The sequence below is a fragment of the Elgaria multicarinata genome, chromosome 5 (assembly GCF_023053635.1).
Source record: "Elgaria multicarinata webbii isolate HBS135686 ecotype San Diego chromosome 5, rElgMul1.1.pri, whole genome shotgun sequence".
Taxonomy (NCBI): domain Eukaryota; kingdom Metazoa; phylum Chordata; class Lepidosauria; order Squamata; family Anguidae; genus Elgaria; species Elgaria multicarinata.
The window spans coordinates 124,752,737-124,774,728 of record NC_086175.1 but is presented as its reverse complement, the minus strand read 5'-3'; the positions used below and the strand labels follow the sequence as shown (position 1 = coordinate 124,774,728).

Genomic DNA, 21,992 nt, shown 5'->3' with positions numbered 1-21,992 from the left:
CGATCTAGCCTATAACATTGTAGCAGCCATTCACAAAGCCATAATCAACCATTTCTCTATACGAGCAAAATAGTCATCAATAATGTTAAACAGCACCCACAGAGGAGATAAACCCAAATTTTTACCCAGAGCCCAAGAGATCATAGTCAAGATTTGCTACCAATGATTCTAGGCTCCATATCTAGCAATCTTCCTCTGTCCATGGAGGCTCTAAACCCAAGACAGAGAACACTGATTTCCCAACATTCGCAGGCCTAATCTACACCTGCCATTTATCCCAGGAAAGTATCAAGGTCATCCCCACATGATGTTCACCTACCCCTACGGTGATCCAGGGACGGCCACTCTTTTTCCCCAGGATATTAGTACCTGTTTTTTTCCTGGTTTCCCCCCTCTCTCGGGACAATCCCGAGGTCCGCGGGCGGTGTGGGGCCCCTTCCTGAGGTCGTTGCTGTTCCTCACGAGTAGCAGGGATCAGTGCGGTGAGCCCATGGATGTCAGGGGTGAGGGGGAGAGCATTTTCACCACATTTCAGAGGGGTCTCGGCATCTTCCAGCGCCGAGTGTGTGGAGTAGTCAAAAAAAAAAAAAAACTTCACCCGGGATGGCTCTTCTTTACTTCCAGGAGAACTCGCTGATGTGTGGCCCCTGAGGGACAATCTCGCAAGCTGGAACCCCGTGATCATCCATCCCCAATCCCCAAAGGGCTGCAGGTGTAGATTAGCCCTCCATCACATGGAGATCCTCCAGCCCCCATGAACAGAGGAGGTTCTCTTCTCCAGATAGTTGCCTATCACAAGTAGAGGTTGACCAACTCACCAAGGGAGAGGGCTGGAGCCCACCTCCCCTTAGGTGTTGATTTTAAACCCCTTTCCTGGACTCCTGAATAGGGCTCTTTTCTCTAGAACATCACCTGTAGCGCTTCCATCTGTCAGGGATGCTTTAAGGTGGACTCCTGCATTGAGCAGGGGGTTGGACTCTATGGCCTTATAGCCCCCTTCCAACTCTACTATTCTATGATTCTTTCCCACCCCTTGCAACCTACAGCTATTCTTGTATGCTATGTTTAAGGATCTCTTCAGCGGCTCCTCTCACTTTAGCCCTTCTCACCTCAGTTTTCCATCAGCCCTTATCTTATCTTATTTGGGATGCTGGACGGAGCACGCTAGGAGTTATTGGACTTCCCCTGTGGATTGTCCCTATCCACTTCCACATAGGATTGTGTCCTTATACATTTACATGCCAAGTTAAGACATTCTGCTTTAAGCCGGCATTTAACCTTCAGTCCGTTGCTTGATTAATTTTATTGCTAGCTTCTTAATGTTGAATGGTGTGTTATTTTTATTTATCTGTTTAATGTTATTTTGTTGTTGCTGTTGTTTGGTTTTAAGATTGCATTTGCCAATTGGGCAGTATACAAATCTAATAAACAAATAAGGGCACAATCCTAGGCAGGAAAAAAGGCCTACAACTCCCAGCATGTGCCAGCCATTGGAAGTTGTATGCCTTTTTTCAGTCTAAACCTACATAGGATTGTGCCTTAAATAAATACAAATCATTTATTACACTTCTATACCACCCAATACCCCAAGCTCTCGGGATGGTTCACAAAAATCAAAAACCTAAAAGACAACATGATAAAATGCGACATAAAAACCTTGAGAATTTTAAAGCAGAATAAGGCAAAACAAAAACTTAACATCAGGGAAAGATGTAAGAACAAAACCACACACTTTTAAAAACAAAACAAAACTGAAAAATTAAAAAGACTGGGAGAATAAAAAGGTCTTCCCCTAATGCCAGAAAGTCCACCTTATTCTCAAGCCTTCCTCTATCTTCTTTCGGTTTTCTATTTCTCTGACTCGATTCACACATTAAAGTCTTAGGTATGTACCTGAGGTGTTAGACAAAGTATATGTCTAAACATATGACATAAGACTTAGGCCGTAGCTAGACCTAAGGTTTACCCCAGGATCATCCCAGGTTCGTCCCTGCCTGAGCGCTGGTTGCCCTGTGTGGCACTTAGAATCATAGAATCATAGAACAGTAGAGTTGGAAGGTGCCTACAAGGCCATCAAGTCCAACTTCTGCTCAATGCAGGAATCCACCCTAAAGCATCCCTGACAGATGGTTGTCCAGCTTCCTCTTGAATGCCTCTAGTGTGGGAGGGCCCACAACCTCCCCAGGTAACTTAGATGAACAGGTTTGACCCCAGGACAATTCTGGGATAAACCTTAGGTCTAGCTATGGCCCTAGACAAACTTACAGAACACCCATTGAAACCAATTGGAAAACCCATAGGTTTCAATGGCTCAACTAAGTATGACTAATTCTGGATCTAACCAGATAAATTCACGAGACAAATACATGTTTTGAAGACACCTGTCTCAAACAGATCACACTCGTCATACAACAGGGTCCTGTCAAGTGGAGACTCAGGCCTTAGGTAGGCCAACCTGTTATCCCACGACGGAGGAGTGAAGATCTAGTGTTGTGTTTAATGCAAGATCCCTCCTCCATTTACACGTGCGTGACGTCCTCAAAAGGAGACGCGTCACGCCTGCCATTTTTATTTTTTAAACGGACAGCAGCGCACAACGCTCGTGCACAAGGTGTTTTTTAAAAATTTAAATTATTTTCCCCTCTCCCCCCTCCCTACCACCAATGGGAGCAGTGCTCCTGAGGAGCACTGCGCCATCTGCATGGCTCCACGTGAGGAATCACGCAGAGCCGGGTCTATCCGCAGCAACGGGTCACACGTTCCGTGGTCTTGGGCTCAGCCCGGGACCGCAGAAAAACCGAGGCCAAAGTGAAAGGCAAGATCTCAGGACAAGAGTGGGATCATCCCTCCCTGATCCTGGGATCCCATGTGCATCATGTGGATGCACAGGGGCGAACCCAGGCTTCACCCCGGGATAAAGCCTCCTTTAGCTATGGCCTCAGTTGCAAACCTGGGCTTGCAGCCGGATTACGTGTGAAAAAACTGTGCCCCCCTCCCCACACACATTGCCTACCCTGCACTGTCAGATGATTAAAGAATCCTCAGTTATATCAACAGCATGAATTGCAGCCAGTTGAATACTTCATAAATTAAATTTTCATACATTTCTTCATGGGTAAAGATGAGAACATAAGAACATATAAGTGCCATGATGGATCAGACCGAGGGTCCATCTAGTCCAGTGGCCAAACAGCTGTCGACCAACAAAGACAGACATGGTGCAACAGCACCCTCCCACCCATGTTCCCCAGCAACTGGTGCACACAGGCTTACTGCCCCGGATACTGAAGGTAGCACATAACTATCAGGTCTAGTAGCCACTGTCCTAATCTACACCAAGCAGGATATTCCACTATGAAAGTGGTATATAAAAGGCAGGAGCCACACTACTGCTTTATAGTGGTATTGAAGTGCACTGACAAAAGTTGGGGCCCATTGACACATGCCTTAAACTGCTTTCATACCACTATATCCTGCTTGGTGTAGATTAGGCCATTGATAGCCTTCTCCTCCTCCATTTTGCAGCTTATCAAGAGTAAGGCAGGATTTGTACATGCTGGAAGGATGGTGCCATGTTACATACCGGCGTTCTTAAACTTAAGAACACTAGAAGTGCCATGCTGTATCAGACAAGGGTCCATCTAGTCCAGCACTCTGTTCACACAGTGGCCAACCAGCCATCAGCCAGGGATGAACAAGCAGGACATGGTGCAACAGCACCCTCCCGCCCATGTTCCCCAGCAACTGGTGCACACAGGCTTACTCCCTCTGATACTGGAGGCAGCACACAACCATCAGGGCTAGTAGCCATGGATAGCCTTTGCCTCCAGGAATTTATCCAACCCCCTTTAAAAGCCATCCAAATTGGTGGCCATCACTACATCTTGTAGTAGCAAATTCCATAGTTTGAGTATACGCTGTGCCTGCCTTTGATTTGTGCTGAATCTCCTTTTGGGCTGGCTGAATTTGTACTTCCTTTTAATTGTCCTGAAGTTTCTGAAGCCAGGAACAAGATCCCTTCATTTTTAAATATTACTTACTTATTTCACTGATAGCCCACCTTTCTTCCAAGGAAGTCAAGATGGCATACATGGACTTTCCTGCCCCATTTTTATCCTCACAATAAGCCTGTTGAATAGGTGAGACTGAGAGAGAGGTTGTTTCTACACCTGCCTTTTTTCCAGGGATCATCCCTGTGCATGCAAATGACACACAGGGGATCCCGGGAGCAGGCAGAGAAAATCCCTCCATTTCCCTGGGATAATCCTTAGGTGTAGAAAGGGCCAGAGACTGGCCCAAGGTCACCCAGTAAGTTTCTCAGCTGAATGGGGATTTGAAACAGGGGCTCCCCAGTCCTACCATGACACTCTAACCACTGTACATCACTCCCCCAGTAACAGTGAAAAAGCATCCCTTATCAGCTGCCCAGTCAACTGAGGGCAACTTTTAGACAATTTAAAGGTGTTTTTTTCATAGACTGATCCAGCCAATTACTTAGTTAAACTCTGCAACCCTACCCTGCACTCTTCATTCAGCCATATTGCCTCTGGGTTCCCTGCCCTCTTTCCCCACTCTCTTTACCTTCTGAGATTTCTTCCCAGACCTCAACCTGAACCACAAAGAAACTCCCGTGTAAAGTTGAAATCCCAGCCAAAAGGACAATAGCCACTTCCCTCATAGAAGCGTCATCGCAAATATTTTAAAAGCTTTGTTCCCACTGAAGTTGGAATCTTTATGAATGTTCTGCGTCTTTACACCAGCAAAGCCAATGGGTGTCAGAGGCTTCATTGCCCAGAGCACAATAAAACTTAGACGTTCATACAAACCTCAGGGAAATGAGCTTGGAATTTCGGTTCCTCTGCACAAACAAAGCTGTTTTGGAGAAGAGGTTCCAGCTTGCTGAACTCTCCTGGGAAAGGCTCCAGGGCATTTTCAGGGAGCGACTTTTCAATGTCATCTGCAAACCGGCTGTTCTCTTGAATTGTCTCATTGGGGTTAAAACACCCTGGGGGATGCTCCTTTAAATTAGTTTGATATTTTAGAACTCCTCTACAGAAATACAAATGAAAAAAGAAAGGAAAACATCATTTACAAAAAAAAAAAAAAAAAAAAGGCTTACACTTTCTGAATTTGAGGTTTTCATTTCCTTTTGTTTTTATTTTATTTTATAAGCAATAAACAACTGGACAAAATGTGCATTTTTAACCACCATAAATCCATAGCTGGATAATGCACTATGAAAGTGGTATGAAAGCGTAATATAAAGGGCAGGAGCCCCACCAAGCAGGATATAACACTAGGAAAGCAGTATATGGTCTGTGTCAGTGGGCCCCAACAGTTGTCAGTGCACTTCAATACCACTATAAAGCAGTAGTGTGGCTCCTGCCTTTATATACCGCTTTCATACCACTTTCATAGTGCAATATCCTGCTTAGTGTAGATTAGGCCCATGTCTAAGGGATGGACGGATCTGACAATTTTGGATGCTCATTTTCTAATCTTAAATCCAGTTCATCTTTAACGCCGAGTTTTTCTTTAAAGCGTAAACATTTGTATGCATTTTTCTGCATATTTCTCCTAAAAATGCCCTTTTGTTTGCAATTTTGCAAGAAATTTTTCTACCATACATTTCTGAACATTGTGTACACACATTTTTGTGTGCAGTTTCCCCCATCATATGCATCTTTGTATGTATGTAGGTATGTATTATCTCTCATTTCTTGGTCGTGGTAGTTTTTATAGAAAGATGTGACAAGCTTTGCGAAGTCATGCTGTCTTTTACTGATTCAGAAATTCCCTGACTACTGAACAAGTTTTAAGTATGACAGCTTTTTGGATGTTGGTATGGGTGTATTTTGGTGGGCCCAGTTTCTGAAGGTAGTGGTGGCTGGTTGTTATTGGATGACGACAACAACGACAACATTTTGAAAAGTGTGAATTTTGAAGGACAACAAAGTTTTGGTTTACATGTTGGTTCAAAAGGGTGAATTTCTCCTCCATTCCTACTATGTCACCAGGAAGCCTCATTCCCAGATCCAGATCACTAAAACAACTGGCAGCTGATTGCACAGCACAATTTATTATATTTATTTATTACACTTATATACCGCCCCCATAGCCAGGGCTCTCTGGGTGGTTTACAGAAATTCTAAAATTAAGATAAAAACGAGCATAAAAAATTAAAATTCTAAAACACAGAACATACACACATTAAGCATTAAAAACTGTTTAAAAACTAAACATGTGGGTGATTAAGATGTGCCGCCATATGCCTGGGCAAAGAGGAAAGACAGCAGCGTAGGTGCCAGGCGAGCCTCGTCACAGAGATCGTTCCATAGTCTGGGAGCCACCCCCAAAAAGGCCCTGCCCCTCGTTGCCACACTCCGAGCCTCTCTCAGAGTAGGCACCCAGAGGAGAACCTTAGATGTTGAACGTAGTGACCGGGTATATTCACGTCAGGCGAGGCGTTCCGTCAGGTATTGTGGTCCCAAGCCGTGTAAGGCTTTATAGGTCAAAACCAGCACCTTGAACTGGGCTCGGAAACAAACAGGCAGCCAGTGCAAGCGGACCAGAGCAGGTGTTATATGGTTGAACCTTCTGGTTCCTGAAATCAATCTGGCCGCTGCATTTTGCATGAGCTGCAGCTTCTGAACCGTCTTCAAAGGCAGCCCTACATAGAGTGCATTGCAGTAATCTAACTTGGAGGTTACCAGAGCATGGACAACTGAAGCCAGGTTATCCCTGTCCAGATAGGGGCATAGCTGGGCCACCAACTGAAGTTTGTAAAAGGCACTCCATGCCACTGACGTCACTTGAGCCTTAAGTGACAATGATTTGCCTTTGCTAGTGGGGGAGGGACCATTGGACACTTTGCAAAGTACTAAGCACTGTGCATAGTATCTTCTCCCACCCAAACATCTGCCCTATACAGAAGGGTTTTTTGCAGCCACCATCCCTATCTGTCCAAGAAACCTCCAAATGTTCAGTTGGCTTGAATGTTCAAATCCATCACAATACATAAACACAAATGCCACTAAGGAAGAGTCAGCATCAACAAAACAAAGCTCATGTCAAATACCACTAAGCCCCCAGGGGTGGAAGCAAAGGTTTGAAAATAGCTTTGAGACTAAGGATGTGTGATAAAAAAAAAAAAATCGGTTTTGATCAGGATTTACTCGGTTCACACTTCCTGGACCAGACACAGACACGGATGCAATCTGCAGTTGAGGTGCATACATTTCTGGGCTTGCAATATGATTCATGGACCTAAACAATTGTGTTTGACAGCATGCACACATTTGAGAAACGTGCATGAAAAATGCACACAAATACGTTTTAATCAATGGTAGAAGAATGTGTACATTTCAAAGATGAGCACAATTGAGGCGTACATTTGGGGAAACATACATAGGGATTTTCTTGAGATGGAATTTGGAAGGCTTTGGCGAGTTCAGGTTTTGCCGATTTGCACATCCCTAGTTTTGGCACCTGGATAATAGCTTCAGGGAGGGAGTTTCGCAACTAGGGCATCACGACAGTGAAGAACAGAAGAAGGGTCATGCTGGCTCAGACCAAGGGTCCATCTAGTCCAGTATTTTGTTCACACAGTGGCCGAGCAGCTGCCCGTGGGAAATCCACAAGAAGGGCATCAGTGCAACGGCACCCTCCTGGTCTTGTTCCCCAGCAACTGGGATATAAAGGCAGACTGTCTCTAGTACTGGAGGTACCCTATAGTAGGGGTGTGCACGGACACCCCGCTCCGCTTCTCTTCCAGATCCGCGATTTGCGGATCGGCCCACTCCGCCCCGCCCCCGCTCCGCCCATGTCCGCTCCGCTCCGCTCGGAGCTCCGGATCCGGATCGGAGCTCCGTTTCCCCCCCCCCATAGGCTTGCATTAAGCTAAAAAAGTAAACAACTTTTTTTCTGTGGAAGTTAGAAACCTCAAGTTTGGCACCATGACACCTCATGGGGGTATACACAAACACGCCAAGACTCAAGGCAATCCCATCACCCCCTGATTTTTGGGGAATTTATGAAAATCGGGCACCCCATTCACACCCCTTTCCATAGCTCCGTCAATTTGCACGTTAAAAATCTCAAACTCACCACAATGAAAGCTTATCCAGGGATACATACGCACGCCAAGACTCAAGGCAGTCCCATCATCCCCTGATTTTTGGGGAATTTATGAAAATCGGGCACCCCATTCACACCCCTTTCCATAGCTCCGTCAATTTGCAAGTTAGAAACCTCAAACTCGCCACCATGAAAGCTTATCCAGGGATACACGCACGCCAAGACTCAAGGCAGTCCCATCATCCCCTGATTTTTGGCGGGGCTTAAACCTGCAGACATCTCAATGTGGCCATTTCAAAGGAAATCCCAACATGTCATGAATTGGGGAGTAGAGATAAACCTATGAAATCTTCTTCCACACTTGAAAAATGGATTTGGAACTTCCAAAAGTCTAACTTGAGCGCAGGAAGGACTTCTCCCCTGAGTCAAAGCCAGACACACACAACATCCCTGCGAGGCGGGCAGGGGAGGAGGGAGGGAAGGCAGGCAGGCAGCAGACATTTCTGGGGGCATAAGGAAGTGAGCCAAGGATAAGCCAGTAATGCATATAAAATGGAATAAATAAATAAATAAATAAACAAACAAACAAAGGACGGGTGGAATTAAAAGCAGCAGTGTTGCTGAATAAACAACAAGAAGAACTTTTTTAAAAAGGCTATATCTGTCTTTTACCAGTAATAGCGGGACGTGCCCGGGGGAGGGGGAAGCAGCTGCCAATTTGACTGGTCCTAGTGACCAGTCTTTTAAGAATAACGCTGTCAGTTCAACTCATGAAAGACATTGCTCCACCACTAAGAAGTAAATGCTCACTTCAACTCATGACAGGCATTGCTCCACCGGGTTACTCTCTTTGGAGGGCTGTGATAGCCCCCCAAGTACAGGAGAGAGTGGGGGCACGTCCACATGGCATGCCCTAGGGGAGCTCATCCCCTTGCACCACATCTTTTCAGTTGTTCCCCAAAGTTAGGGTGGGTAGCAGTGCTCTCTTATTATTGGCTTAGTATATGATTTCAGGTTGTATTTGTGCATTTGGTGGGGCTACTGTTTTAAAAAACACTGGGAAAAGTCCGTTCAGACTAAGAAACAGAAGTTTCCCAGAATCCCAAGTTACCCGTTTTGCCTATCCCCTCCTCCAACTTTGGGATCATGTGATCATGACCGGGAGTTGACTCTGCCCCTCAGCCTTTCGAAAAAGGTATTTCCCGCCGGTTTTTTAAAAAATTCTAGCGCGCGACCTGCACCACGCAGAGAGCTGAGAGTAGTCTCAAAATGACCCCCATCCACGACTCTCTGAGCACAAGAATTTTCAGAACGATAGCTTCAAAAACAACACAGTTATCCCCCTTTCTTTTCCGCAATGCAATCCTATGGGCGAAATGTTTCAAGATGGCGATCGGACCGGACCGCGGAAACCGGAGCGCTCCGAAAATGGGCGCTTCTCTTCGCCTTGCTTCTAGGGGTCCACGGTCCGCTTCTACTCCGCCTCTGGGCAAGGCGGAGCAGGCCAATTCGCTCCTGCTTCTGCGCTTCTAATCGGAGCGGAGCACATGCCTACCCTATAGCTATCAGGATTACTAGACATTGAAGGCCTTATCCCTGGTACCAACCCAACTTAACTCTGAAGGCAGAAGCACCCAAGTAGGGCCATTCTATAAGATCTAGTCTACCGGGCAGGTTCATGTGGAATCTGTTTATGATGGATCCATTCCTTGATCCATCATAGCCAGGATTGTAAAAATTCCTGAGCAGCGACAGTACAATCTGACCCAAGAGAGCAATTAAGGTTGGTTTTATGCCATGTTGGTGGCCAGCAGGGATGGGCTAAAGGAGAGGGCCAAGCACAAGTGAAGAGAAAAGGGTCCATCTTCCACTGAGGGGCTTCACCTTATGCCTTCCACAATTACACACGCCAGAAACTCAACAGGTGAGACCTTTTGTTAAGCATCCCACTTTAGCTTAACAAAATTGGCTAGTACCCTAGCTCAGACTTTTAGATGTTTTGGACTTCAGATCCTGTCAGTCCCAGACAGCGTGCAAACGGCCAGGACTCCTGGGAGTTGTAATCTAAACATCTGGAGGGCGCCAGGTTGGGGAAGACAGAACTGGATGCAGAAATATCTGCAGGTAGCCATTTTCTAAAAACCCTTTCACCTCCCCCCTCCAAAAACACAGGAGCTGAAAAAATATATACATCCTCTGTGTTACGTCCAAAGCAGCCCTGGAGTTCAGCCTCTCTCCCCTATCTTTTCTCTTCTCCCAGGCATTTAGCAATATGTAATGACCGCGGGTCTGTTTTTTTGGCTCATCATTTTTAAAGTTGTTATAGTGGTTTTAAATGTATGAGAATTTTGCTTGTTTTGTGGTTTTTAATCTTTGTATACTGTTTTTAAGTGTTTTTATCTTATGTGAACCGCCCAGAGAGCTTTGGCTATGGGGTGGTATACAAATGCAATAAATAAATAAATAAATAAATAAATAAATAAATCTGTTTCCTTCTGTGGGAGAAAGCAACCCCAGAGGCAATGAAAAAACCATTTTGCTGGCTGCCTAGCAGGATAGGTGCTTGGTTTCCGCCCCATCAACACCACGGCGGGGCAGGGCAAAAAGAGAAAGCAGAATTGTGCTCCCTGCTTCCCAAGCCTGCAAAAAGCGCAGAAGTATTTTGTGCTTCGGTTCTGATTAATTTGCCCCTGTAAGGTCAGGGCTTGGCGTGCACTAATGGAACCATGAAAATCCTGACCCAGAACCACCCTAGTGCATTTGCACAACATCGGCTAAATTTTCTACAGAGGCCCCAATTAGGGAGGTCAGGGTGAAGACGTCTTTCTCCCACGTTGCACAGCCTCTGCAATTATTCAGCAGGAATACCTGTATCTGTGGTCAGCTCATTAGTTCTCCACATAATGTGGACTGCTCTTATAATAAGCAATTAAATGAGTGTAACTGAAGAAGAGCCCTGCTTGACCAGACCAAATGCCCATCCAGTATGGGGCAATAGCCCTCTTTCAATGTTGTTCCCTTGCAGCCGGTAACCAGTGACATGCTGACTCGGGGGGGGGGGGAGCGAAAAGGAATTCCCATATAGCCATCATGGCTAGCAGCCAGCCACCAAGAGACCCCCTCTTCCTCTGTGAATTTATCTATTTATTTATTTATTGCATTTTTGTACCGCCCAATAGCCGAAGCTTTCTGGCCAGTTCACAAAAACTAAAACCATTCAAAGTATAAAACAAACAGTGTAAAAACATGATATTAAAATGCAATATAAAAACACAACCAGGATTAAATCAGCGGCAGTGCAGAAATACAAATTTAAAACAGCAAAGTTGAAATTAAGTTTATAGACAGTGAAAATGCTGAGAGAATAAAAAGGCCTTCACCTGGCATCTGAATGTATATAGTGTAGGTGCCAGGCGAACATCCTTAGGGAGCTTATTCCACAGCCGGGGTGCCACAGCAGAGAAGGCCCTCCTCCTGGTAGCTGCCTGCCTCACTTCCTTTGGCAGGGGCTCGCGGAGAAGGACCCTTGAGGATGACCTTAGGGTCTGGGTAGGTACATATGGGAGGAGGTGTTCCTTCAGATAGCCTGGCTACAAGCCGTTTAGGGCTTTGAATGTTAATACCAGCACTCTGAATCGGGCCCGGACCTGGACTGGCAGCCAATGAAGCTGGAAAAGGACTGGCGTGATGTGGTCTCGTTGGCCAGTCCCTGATAATAAATGTGCTGCCTTGTTTTGTACCAGTTGAAGTTTCCAGACCATTTTCAAAGGCAGCCCTATATATAATGCACTGTGGTAATCCAAGCGAGAGGTTATCAGAGCATGGATAACTGTAGCTAGGCTATCTCTGTCCAGATAAGGGCGCAGTTGATATATCACCCTAAGCTAATAAAAGGTGCTCTTTGCCACTGATTTCACCTGTGCCTCAAGTGACAGGTCTGGATCCAAGAGCACCCCCAAACTATGAACCTGATCCTTCAGAGGTAGTGCAACCCCATCCAGAACAGGGTGAACGTCACCTAGCTGGAGAGGTGAACCACCTGCTAACAGTACCTCCATCTTGTCTGGATCAGGGTGGATTTGATTTAAATCAATTTGATTTAAATCATGATTTAAATCACTACTCAGAAAGACTCGATTTAATCATGTGACTCCCCCCCCCAAAAAAAGTGCACTCTATTCATTGAATTTTTTGAAACTTTGCACTTAAGAGGCAAGGGGTTGATTCTGTGTACATAGATTTGCAAAGGAACAATGGGATTGTGATTTCTGCAGACACAAATTCAGTTTTGAGAACTGTAAAACCAAGCATCTGTGATACTATCTTCTAAATAGAAAAAATGCCCAATAATCTTACAGAAACCTCTGGAAGAGCATGTCATTGTGAATGGATTAATGGAATTCATTTACCCCCAAAATTTAAACATTGTATGAATATACAGCCTCATGCTACATAATTAAAAACTAATCCTTATTTCATGATGAATAACCTTTGGACTATAATGTATCTTAAATAGAAAACTTCCTTTAGATAAATTTTTCCTCAAAAAGCATTTTATTTAAAAAAAATCGATTTAAATTAAAAAAAAACTGATTTTTTAAATTATTTTTTAAAATCATTGGTTTTTATCCACCCTGGTCTGGACTGAGTCTCACTTTGTTGGCTCAGTCATTACCGTGCTCAGTCACTGATTCAGAACACCCACTGCTTCACCTGGGCTTGATGAAAAGGAGAGGTAGAGCTGAGTGTCATCTGCATATTGTTGACACCTCAACCCACATCTCTGGATAACCTCTCCCAGAGGTTTCATGTAAATGTTAAACAGAATAGGAGATAAAATAGAGCCCTGTGGATCCCCATGGCCTAAAAGCCATGGCACGGAGCAATAATACCTTTTTAAAGCCATCTGAGGTAAACTAGTTGATCCATCCCCACATCATGTGGGATGGAGGATTCCGTAAGTCAAGTCCATGGGGGAAGGAACCAAAAGAGAAGAGAAGAAAAGGAAAGGAAAGGAAAGGAGAACTTTGCAATGGAGACACAGGCCACAGCTAGACCTAAGGTTTATCCTGGGATCATCCAGGGTTCGCCCCTGCCTGAGCACTGGATCCCCTGTGTGTCACCTAGATGAACAGGCTTGACCCCTGGACGATCCAGGGATAAACCTTAGGTCTAGCTATGGCCACAGAAAGTACCTTTCTGTGTTTGAGCAGATGTTTGATGTTTGAGCAGCTAAGTAAAAAGATTGATGAACTGGGAAGCAATCTGGGGAAACAAATGGCAGACATAAAGAATGAAGTGTCCCAAGAGATAAAAGGACTGGATAAATCTTTGAAACTTAAGGTTTATCCCGGGATCGTCCTGGGGTCGTCCCTGCCTGCTCCCTGGATATCCTGTGTGTCATTTACATGAACAGGGATGACCCCGGGATGATCCCGGGATAAACCTTAGGTCTAGCTAAGGCCTAAGACTGCTTTCTGGATGTTGTGGTGGATATATTTTGCTAGGCCCAGTTCTGAAGGTTTTCTGTAGCGATGTTAAATTTCCCAAAATTTTGAAGCCATGGAAAGAAAACTTTTTTTTCTGGGGGGTTTGGAAAAAAACTGGAAATTTTGGGAAAAATTGGGAAAAAAATTAATATTAGCACTTTTTACAGATTGAAAGCCACGTTGTTACTTTAGGAACATAAAATGTAATTATGTACAAGTTGGTCTGGCATAAAATTATCACATTTGGTAAATTAAAAGTACAGTGTATTCAAACAATTATTACCAATTGAGTTTACTTTTAATTTTTTTTAAATTTTTTTTGTAACAAATGGAACTACAAGCTCCTGAACTATAAGGAACACCTCAACTATAAGGAACCTCTTCAGTTTTGCCACTTTATGAGGAGCAGGCAAAAAACAATTAAAACACACATACAAACACAGAGAGACAGACAGAGAGAGAGAGAGAGAAGAAACCACCAACATTAGTAACAAAGAAAATCATTTATGTCTCCGCTAGTCCTCCACAGTGACAAGCAGATATAAAGCACCCATTCCCCTAAAAAGAACTAAGGGAAAAAAAAGGGGGGTGGGACAAGATTCAATAAATATGCATGAAATTTAATCAGACTCATTTTCTGAGCTATAGCTATCACTACCACTTTCAGTCTCTGCTTCAATGGCAGTGCCCCCCTAGAGGCAGAAATGCATCTTGCTCTTGCATTTGAGAGTTGTAGTCTCAGTTTGCAACCTAGGACTTGCTTGTCCTCAGTGCACAGAAATTGTAATAATCTGATACTGTAAATAGTTTTAAACACTTTATTCATCATGCTAAAATAAAATTCCGTAATCCATTTTTCTTCATTTTTCTTTCATTTTTTCAGAAAAAAACAAAAAAGAAGGCTTCAGGAAAATAACAGGGGGAAAATGTTTCTTCTGAATTTTTCCAGGGTTTTTTCCAGGTCTTCACATCTCTAGTTTTCTGTATAGTTTTTTTTAAAAAATGTGATGTCAGTTACTGATGTGACTAATGGAATAATTGTCACCTTTTCCTGTTGCCGTTATTCCTTAACTTCCATAGCCAGTGGTGTATATTTTTCTCTTTTCCTCCTCCTCCTCCTCCTCTTCCTCCTCCTCTTCCTCTTCTTCTTCTTCTTCTTCTTCTTCTTCTTCTTCTTCTTCTTCTTCTTCTTCATTATCATCATCATCATCATCATCATCCTCTCCAAATGTCCCTTCCTACACAACCTCAGCACACAATCCAGTAATTCAGCTGTCAGCAGGAGAAGCTTCAAAGTAGAGTGATGTTATAAATGCAGTGAACACTCCCATCATTTGTTTAATTTTATGGTTAGCAAGGATGGACAGAAAGAACAGGAAATAACTACCTTCCCTTAAAACAGAGGGCAGATATTGGTCTTTGTAGAAATAATACTGCCATTTTGCTTTATTGGCTTCCAAGCCACATTTATATTAAAATAAAGAGGTATAGATTTTGAAGAAACAGTTAGAAATCAAAAGGGACCACCACCCCTCCAGAAAAAAAAAATACCACTACAAGGAAAAGTGCTCCTGCCCCCAAGACACACATCAATCATTTAAAATAGTGAGGTGCTGAGGTGAAGTATAAAACTCTTTATTTTTCTCTGGTTTTCTCTCCCCCTATTCTTCTCAATAGCTATTATTGCACATAACAGCAAATCATCTCTGTGGCAGAAACCATATAGAAACACAACCAGCTAAATCTGGTGTTTTCTCTTTATGGAAGGTGAAAATTAAAACTGCAATGAAAGTTCTCTAATGTCAGCGGACGCCTCCAAATTAGCACATTCAACGCAGGAAACACGGGTTACCAAAAAAAGAAATCTCCCTCAAAACAATGCTCCTATTGTCAAACGCCTACACGTAGTTTGAGTGCTGTGTGGCATGTGTTTGGTCCCCTGGCTGAGTGCCATTTTCCTTCTTTGTCCCAGGGCTCAGCTGGCAAAACTGTGCTTTCATCCAATTGGCTGTGGCGACCTACAAGTATCAGCTTACAGGGGTCCATGACATCACGGCATTGACCGATCATGTCAGTTTGATACTGCCAGCTGGATTAAAAACAGCAGTGAGGACAAATGAGGCCAAGACCAGTGAAGGCAAAACAAAAGAAAGAAAGAAAGAAAGAAAGAAAGAAAGAAAGAAAGAAAGCAAAGAGAAAACAAAGAGGAAACATCCAAACAATGCAAATACATTTGCAACGAGAGTAAAAAACAAACAAGCAAACCACCAATTAGAACATGACTCACAAAATCAAAACTAGCAAGCAATTTCAATCTTGCCCTTATTTTAAACCTCTCCAATGCTCAAGGTGGCTCACAAGAGCCAAACAAGAAGTGGTATTAATTGCATAAATGCAGACAACTTGCACTCTTTTTTTGTTATGGAAAAAAAGCAGTGGGGGAACCCTGAGCGGCCTCGAGACCAAGGGGTGGAGAGGGCTCTTTCTCTCCAAGCCATAGTCCTGAGAAAAATGCCCTCTCCAATGGTGCACCAGTAGGAGCTTCCGAGAGAAGATTATTTTCAGGACCACACAGGTCAGAGAGAGTTAAATGCCCTCTTAGGCTGATATACCAACTGCGCCCTTATCTGGATAGAGATAGCCTAGCTACAGTTATCCATGCTCTGATAACCTCTCGTTTGGATTACTGCAATGCATTATACGTGGGGCTGCCTTTGAAAACAGTCCGGAAACTTCAACTGGTACAAAACAGGGCAACACGGTTACTAACAGGGACTGGCCGACAAGACCACATCACGCCAGTCCTTTTCCAGCTTCATTGGCTGCCAGTCCAGGTCCGGGACCGATTCAAAGTGCTGGTATTAACATTTAAAGCCCTAAACAGCTTGGGGCCAGGCTATCTGAAGGAACGCATCCTCCCGTATGTACCTGCCCGGACCCTAAGGTCATCCTCAGGGGTCCTTCTCCGCGAGCCCCTGCCAAAGGAAGTGAGGCAGGTGGCTACCAGGAGGAGGGCCTTCTCTGCTGTGGCAACCCAGCTGTGGAATGAACTCCCTAAGGAGGTTCGCTTGGCACCTACATTATATGCTTTTAGACGCCAGGTGAAGACCTTTTTATTCTCCCAGCATTTTAACAGCCTATAAATAAATTTTAACGTGGTGTTTTAAATTTGTAATTTTGCATTGCTGCTGTTTTTATCTGGTTGAGCTTTTATACTGTATTTTATATTATGGTTTTATACTGTTGTTTTATACTTTGAATGTTTTTAATTTTTGTGAACCGCCCAGAGAGCTCCGGCTATTGGGCAGTATAGAAATGTAATAAATAAATAAATAAATAAATAAATAAATAAATACTACACCTACAAAACCCTCCCCCCATCCTGAGGCTCTGTGGGTTTCTATTTAGGGCCTTGCCAGACGAAGGGTTAGCTTTTATACTGCATCTAGGTGACGCACAGGGGATCCCGGGCTCAGGCAGGGGTAACCCTCCCTTGGCCTGGGATAACCGGCACTACTTGTGGCCCGATATTTCCCATGGTCTCAGGCTGAGCCCGAGACACAGGCGTGTAGTCTATCGTAATTATTCACGAGTAGGCAGGAAAAATGGTGGACGGGGCACAGGGGGAGAGATTGTGGGGTGGGTAGATTGAGGAGGAGGGAAGCGGGGATCGTGGAGGGGGAAGTGGAGATCGCAGGGGGGGAATCGCGGCCAGGGTGGGGAAATTGGAGGTGGGAGGAGCAGGGAACCCTTTTTTTTTTTAAAAAAAACCACCACTTACTGTTGCCAGTGGTGCGCTCCTGCGCACCCGGCCCTTTAAGTGTAAAACAAAATGGCGGATGTGACGGGGCTTTCCTGTAGCCCGTCGCGTCTGACGTGTGGATAGGAGCGACAGCCCGCGCTACTTGTAGCATGGGCTGGCCCCTCCACACACCCGGATTTTCAGGTAGGTCTAGCAAGGCCCTTAGTGTCAATTACAAGATTCAAGTCAATTGCTAGTCACAAGATAATTGCCTCTCCAATGAGCTGCTTGAATTTCAAGGGAAGCCTGCACGGGCACCAGCAGTAGCTTCCCTTGAAATGTAAATGGCAGTTTCAGAGAGGAGATTATTTTCAAGACCATGAAAGGGTCAGGAAGAGTTAAACACACCACCCACAACCCCCACAACTGAAAGTGTGGTCTTCTGTTTAAATAACTTAAAAGGGAGCGAGAGAGAAATCCCACACAGGTCAATCGGAAGATGCATGTCAATTGCAACTCACATGTCAATTGCATTCTGACAGTCACTGTTAAATTAGGTTTGGCCCTAAGAATAAATACAAAAAGAGCAGAATCTGTGGCTATGATCTCCCAGGGAAAGCAAAACAGCTGATGCTAACCACAGCTGGCTTCAGCCAGAATTTGAGAAGGACTTACAAACTCTAAATAAAAATACCATATTTACCAGCATATAAGACGACTGGGCGTATAAGACGACCCCCAACTTTTGAGAAGATCTTCCTGGGTTAAAAAGTCATCTTATACTGGGCGTATAAGACGACCCCCAACTTTTGAGAAGATTTTCCTGGGTTAAAAAGTAGTCTTATACGCCAGAAAATACAGTAACCGTTAGTGTTGAGCCATTGGTATTGCCTAAACAAAGAGAAGGGTAGACAGAATTTGCATGCAAAGAGATGGGTGGGGAAAAGAGAAAGATGAGCCCATAACATTCTTCCAGCCAACTAATCATGGTTAGGATATCAAGAATATTATGTCTACACGAAGCCAGTCAGTCTATGCATGAGAAGATGAGATGACTGAATGTGTCGAGAAAACAAATCAGAAAACAGGAACTCATAAACTGGACCTGATTTCAGCCTGAAAAGCACTAGTGTCGGGTGTGCACATGGGCTGGTGGGACGGACGGCAGAGTCAAGGAATCACTCAGAGGATCAACATAGGTCAAGTCTTTTCTTTGCTCTCAGGCATTTAACAACACTGTCTTTAGCCTGGCTGAGAGTTTAAAAATTGTTTTAAATGTTAGCTGTTTTAATATTTTTATGGTTTTAAATTGTGTATATTGATTTTTAATGTCCAGTCTTTTAATCTTTGTAAACCGCCCAGAGAGCTTCAGCTATGGGGTGTTATATAAATGCAATTAATAATAATAATAATAATAATAATAATAATAATAATAATAATAATAATAACAACAACAACAACAACAACAACAAAGCCCTATGAAGAGAGACTGAAAGAACTGGGCATATTTAGACTGGAGAAGAGAGGATTGAGGGGAGACATGATAGCACTCTTCAAACACTTAAAAGGTTGTCACACAGAGGAGGGCCTGGATCTCTTCTCGATCCTCCCAGAGTGCAGGACACGGAATAACGGGCTCAAGTAAAAGGAAGCCAGATTCTAGCTGGACATCAGGAAAAACTTCCTGACTGTTAGAGCAGTACGACCATGGAACCAGTTACCTCGGGAGTTCGTGGGCTCTCCCACACTAGAGGTATTCAAGAGGCAGCTGGACAACCATCTGTCAGGGATGCTTTAGGGTGGATTCCTGCATTGAGCAGGGGGTTGGACTTGATGGCCTTATAGGCCCCTTCCAACTCTACTAGTCTATGATTCAACAACAACAACATAGGTAGAGCCTATGAAATCTAGTTTGCTGCCCATCCTCCTCTCTTGCAAGTAGCAAAGTACACTGACCCTGGCATTTTACATAGAAGCAGACTTAGGCCACAGCTAGACCTAAGGTTTATCCCTGGATCGTCCAGGGGTCAAACCTGTTCATCTAGGTGACACACAGGGGATCCAGTGCTCAGGCAGGGGCGAACCCTGGATGATCCCAGGATAAACCTTAGGTCTAGCTGTGGCCTCAGACCCTTTCGTCTTGGGTACAGGGCACCTGGCATCTGAGGCAACAGCCACAACCAAAACCAAACGTTGCATACATAAGAGCATTGAAATCAATGGGTTAGGCCTGCTTAACTGTATACTGAGGGCTCATCTTCACCAAGCAGGATATTCCCCTATGAAAGCGGTATATAAAAGGCAGGACCCACACTACTGCTTTATAGTGGTATTGAAATGCACTGACAACTGTTGGGTCCCATTGACACGTCTACACCAAGCAGGATATAGCACTATGAAAGCGGTATGAAAGCAGTATATGGCATTATAAAATGTTAATAATGAAAAACAAAAACAAACCGGAGAAAGGGCTAACTTAGAACCCACATTCTAGTTTTCTATGTGCAGTACATTGGCTTCCCCCCATGGAAGGCTTTCAAAGATACCGTTTCCCCAACTGCAGTCTGAACGGTGCAATCGAGGGGGGAAATGGAACCATGTGATGCTACTGAAGATTCAGCCGGAGGCTGGTAATTCTGTTGCTTCTCTCCATGAGGTACAACTATGTCAGTCAATTGCTGCTGCTGAAAAGTAGCAACAGAAGTAATCACTCACAGAAAAACCTTCCTGTCCGCTCTCAGGATGGGTTATTGATCTGGGCTTGCCTCTTGCTTATGAGGCACACTTTGGTGCTGGACTCCTGCATCCAATTCTAAGCCTCAATGTTTTAAGCATGACATGGAGCATGCCCAGAGGAGGGCGACCAGGATGGTGAGTAGGGGTGGCCCTACCATTAGGCAGAGTGAAGTAATTGCCTCAAGCTGGAGATGCTGGGATATGTTAAGCCTGGAGAAGACACAATATCAGTCTTGAAATGGGCTGTCACGCAGAAGATCATAGACTCATAGAATCATCGAATAGTAGACTTGGAATGGGCCTATAAGGTCATCAAGTCTAACACCATGCTCAATATTTAAGCAGAGGATGGATGGCCATCCATCAGGAATGCTGTCGTTGCATCATGCTTTTTAAGAGCATGAGAACATCAGAAGAGCCGTGCTGGATCAGACCAAGGGTCCATCTATTCCAGCACTCTGTTCTCACAGTGGCCAACCATCTGCCCACAGGAAACCCACAAGCTAAACAGGAGCCTCCCACCCAAGTTCCCCAGCAACTGGTGTATACAGGCAGCCATCAGAACTAGTCGCCATGGATAGCGACTCCATGAATTTGTCTAAGCCCCTTTTAAAGCCATCCAAATTGGTGGCCATCATTACGTCTTGCGGTAGCAGATTCCATAGTTTAACTACTTCCTGTGTGAGAAAAGACTTCCTTTTATCTGTCCTGTATTTTTAGACCCTGCATCAAGCAGGAGGTTGGACTACATAAGCTTCACGGTCCCTTCCAACTCTGAAATTCAACGATTCCTCTGAGGGTAGATAATCCTGACTCTTACATACTTGAAGTGAACACCTTTTCAGTGTACACAGGACAACGTCTCCTGAAAGAGAGGCATTGCAGCGAATCATTCTATCAATGCCTTGATCCGTTGCCAAGATATACAATACATTATTACGAAGTTAGAAAGTCACAAAGCACTTGACAGCAGAAGCAGTGCTACATTACTCACTTCTGTCGCTTGTGTTGCCTTAAGAAACTGTACCTAAAAATGCCAAGAAACAGTAGCTTTATTTAGGGCCAGGCAAAAATCTCTCCCTGAGTTTCATGCGCTCATCCAAAGGCCAAAAAACAGGGAGGGGAATTCAAGTGATTTGGGCAGTGGGAGAAATTTCGAGGACAAAACTCAATGGTGCTCTTCCCACTCCTTGGTTGTTGGCCGCCATTTTGTTTTCTCCAGAATGCTCCACAAAATGACACTATGCCAGGATGGATATATTATCTCTGTGGTGCGCATACTTTTCCAACTGCTCATTATTCTGGTAAGATTATGCAAATTGATTTATTGGGAGCTGGAATGGGAATGGGCCTGTTCTACAGCAGGGGACTAGGGTTGTGCACAGTGGGTCTTCTCTGCCACAAAATCTGATCTGGAGCTCTGTAGAGGTGATTCTCTGCCTCAGTTCTGGAGCCTCTCCCCCTCTCTCCAACTCGTTGAATTACCCTGGAAGAACTGTTCAGTATTTGGGTAACTGTTATTAACAGAAATGCTTACAGCTCCCTCATTTTTAAAGATAAAGAGATAAAACTTGGCACAGTGATAGCACTTAAGGAGAGTTTTAGCCCCATCAAGGTTGATTCAAATCAGTTCATTCTTTGATTTTTAAGGAATTTTAAAATGGAAATTAACAAAATGCTTACATCTGCATAATTTTTACAGATAAAAAGAAGATACATGGCAAGGTGATAGCTCTTAAGGAGGGCTTCATTTCCACCGAGTTTGAATCAGATCAGTTTATGCCTTGATTTTTTAGGACTGTTTTTAAAAAATAAATCCCCACTCCAGCCTTCTCCAACCTGGTGCCCTCCAGATCTATTGGATGCGGGGGTGGGGGGATACCCACCCCTTGCATCCTGCCACTGAAATAAAGAGCCTGCCTGTGCCTTACACAGGTGTAGAAGCTTTC

At 44.2% G+C, this 21,992-nt stretch overlaps 1 protein-coding gene across 1 annotated transcript in view; it reads right to left on the bottom strand.

Annotated features, from left to right (window-relative positions):
• Positions 1-21,992, bottom strand: part of NOX4 (NADPH oxidase 4) — a 132,512-nt gene that overhangs the window by 80,913 nt on the left and 29,607 nt on the right. Inside the window, exon 8 of the mRNA XM_063127852.1 lies at positions 4,827-5,049. Within this exon, the coding sequence (XP_062983922.1) occupies positions 4,827-5,049 (223 nt within the window). The remainder of the gene's footprint in view (positions 1-4,826; positions 5,050-21,992) is intronic.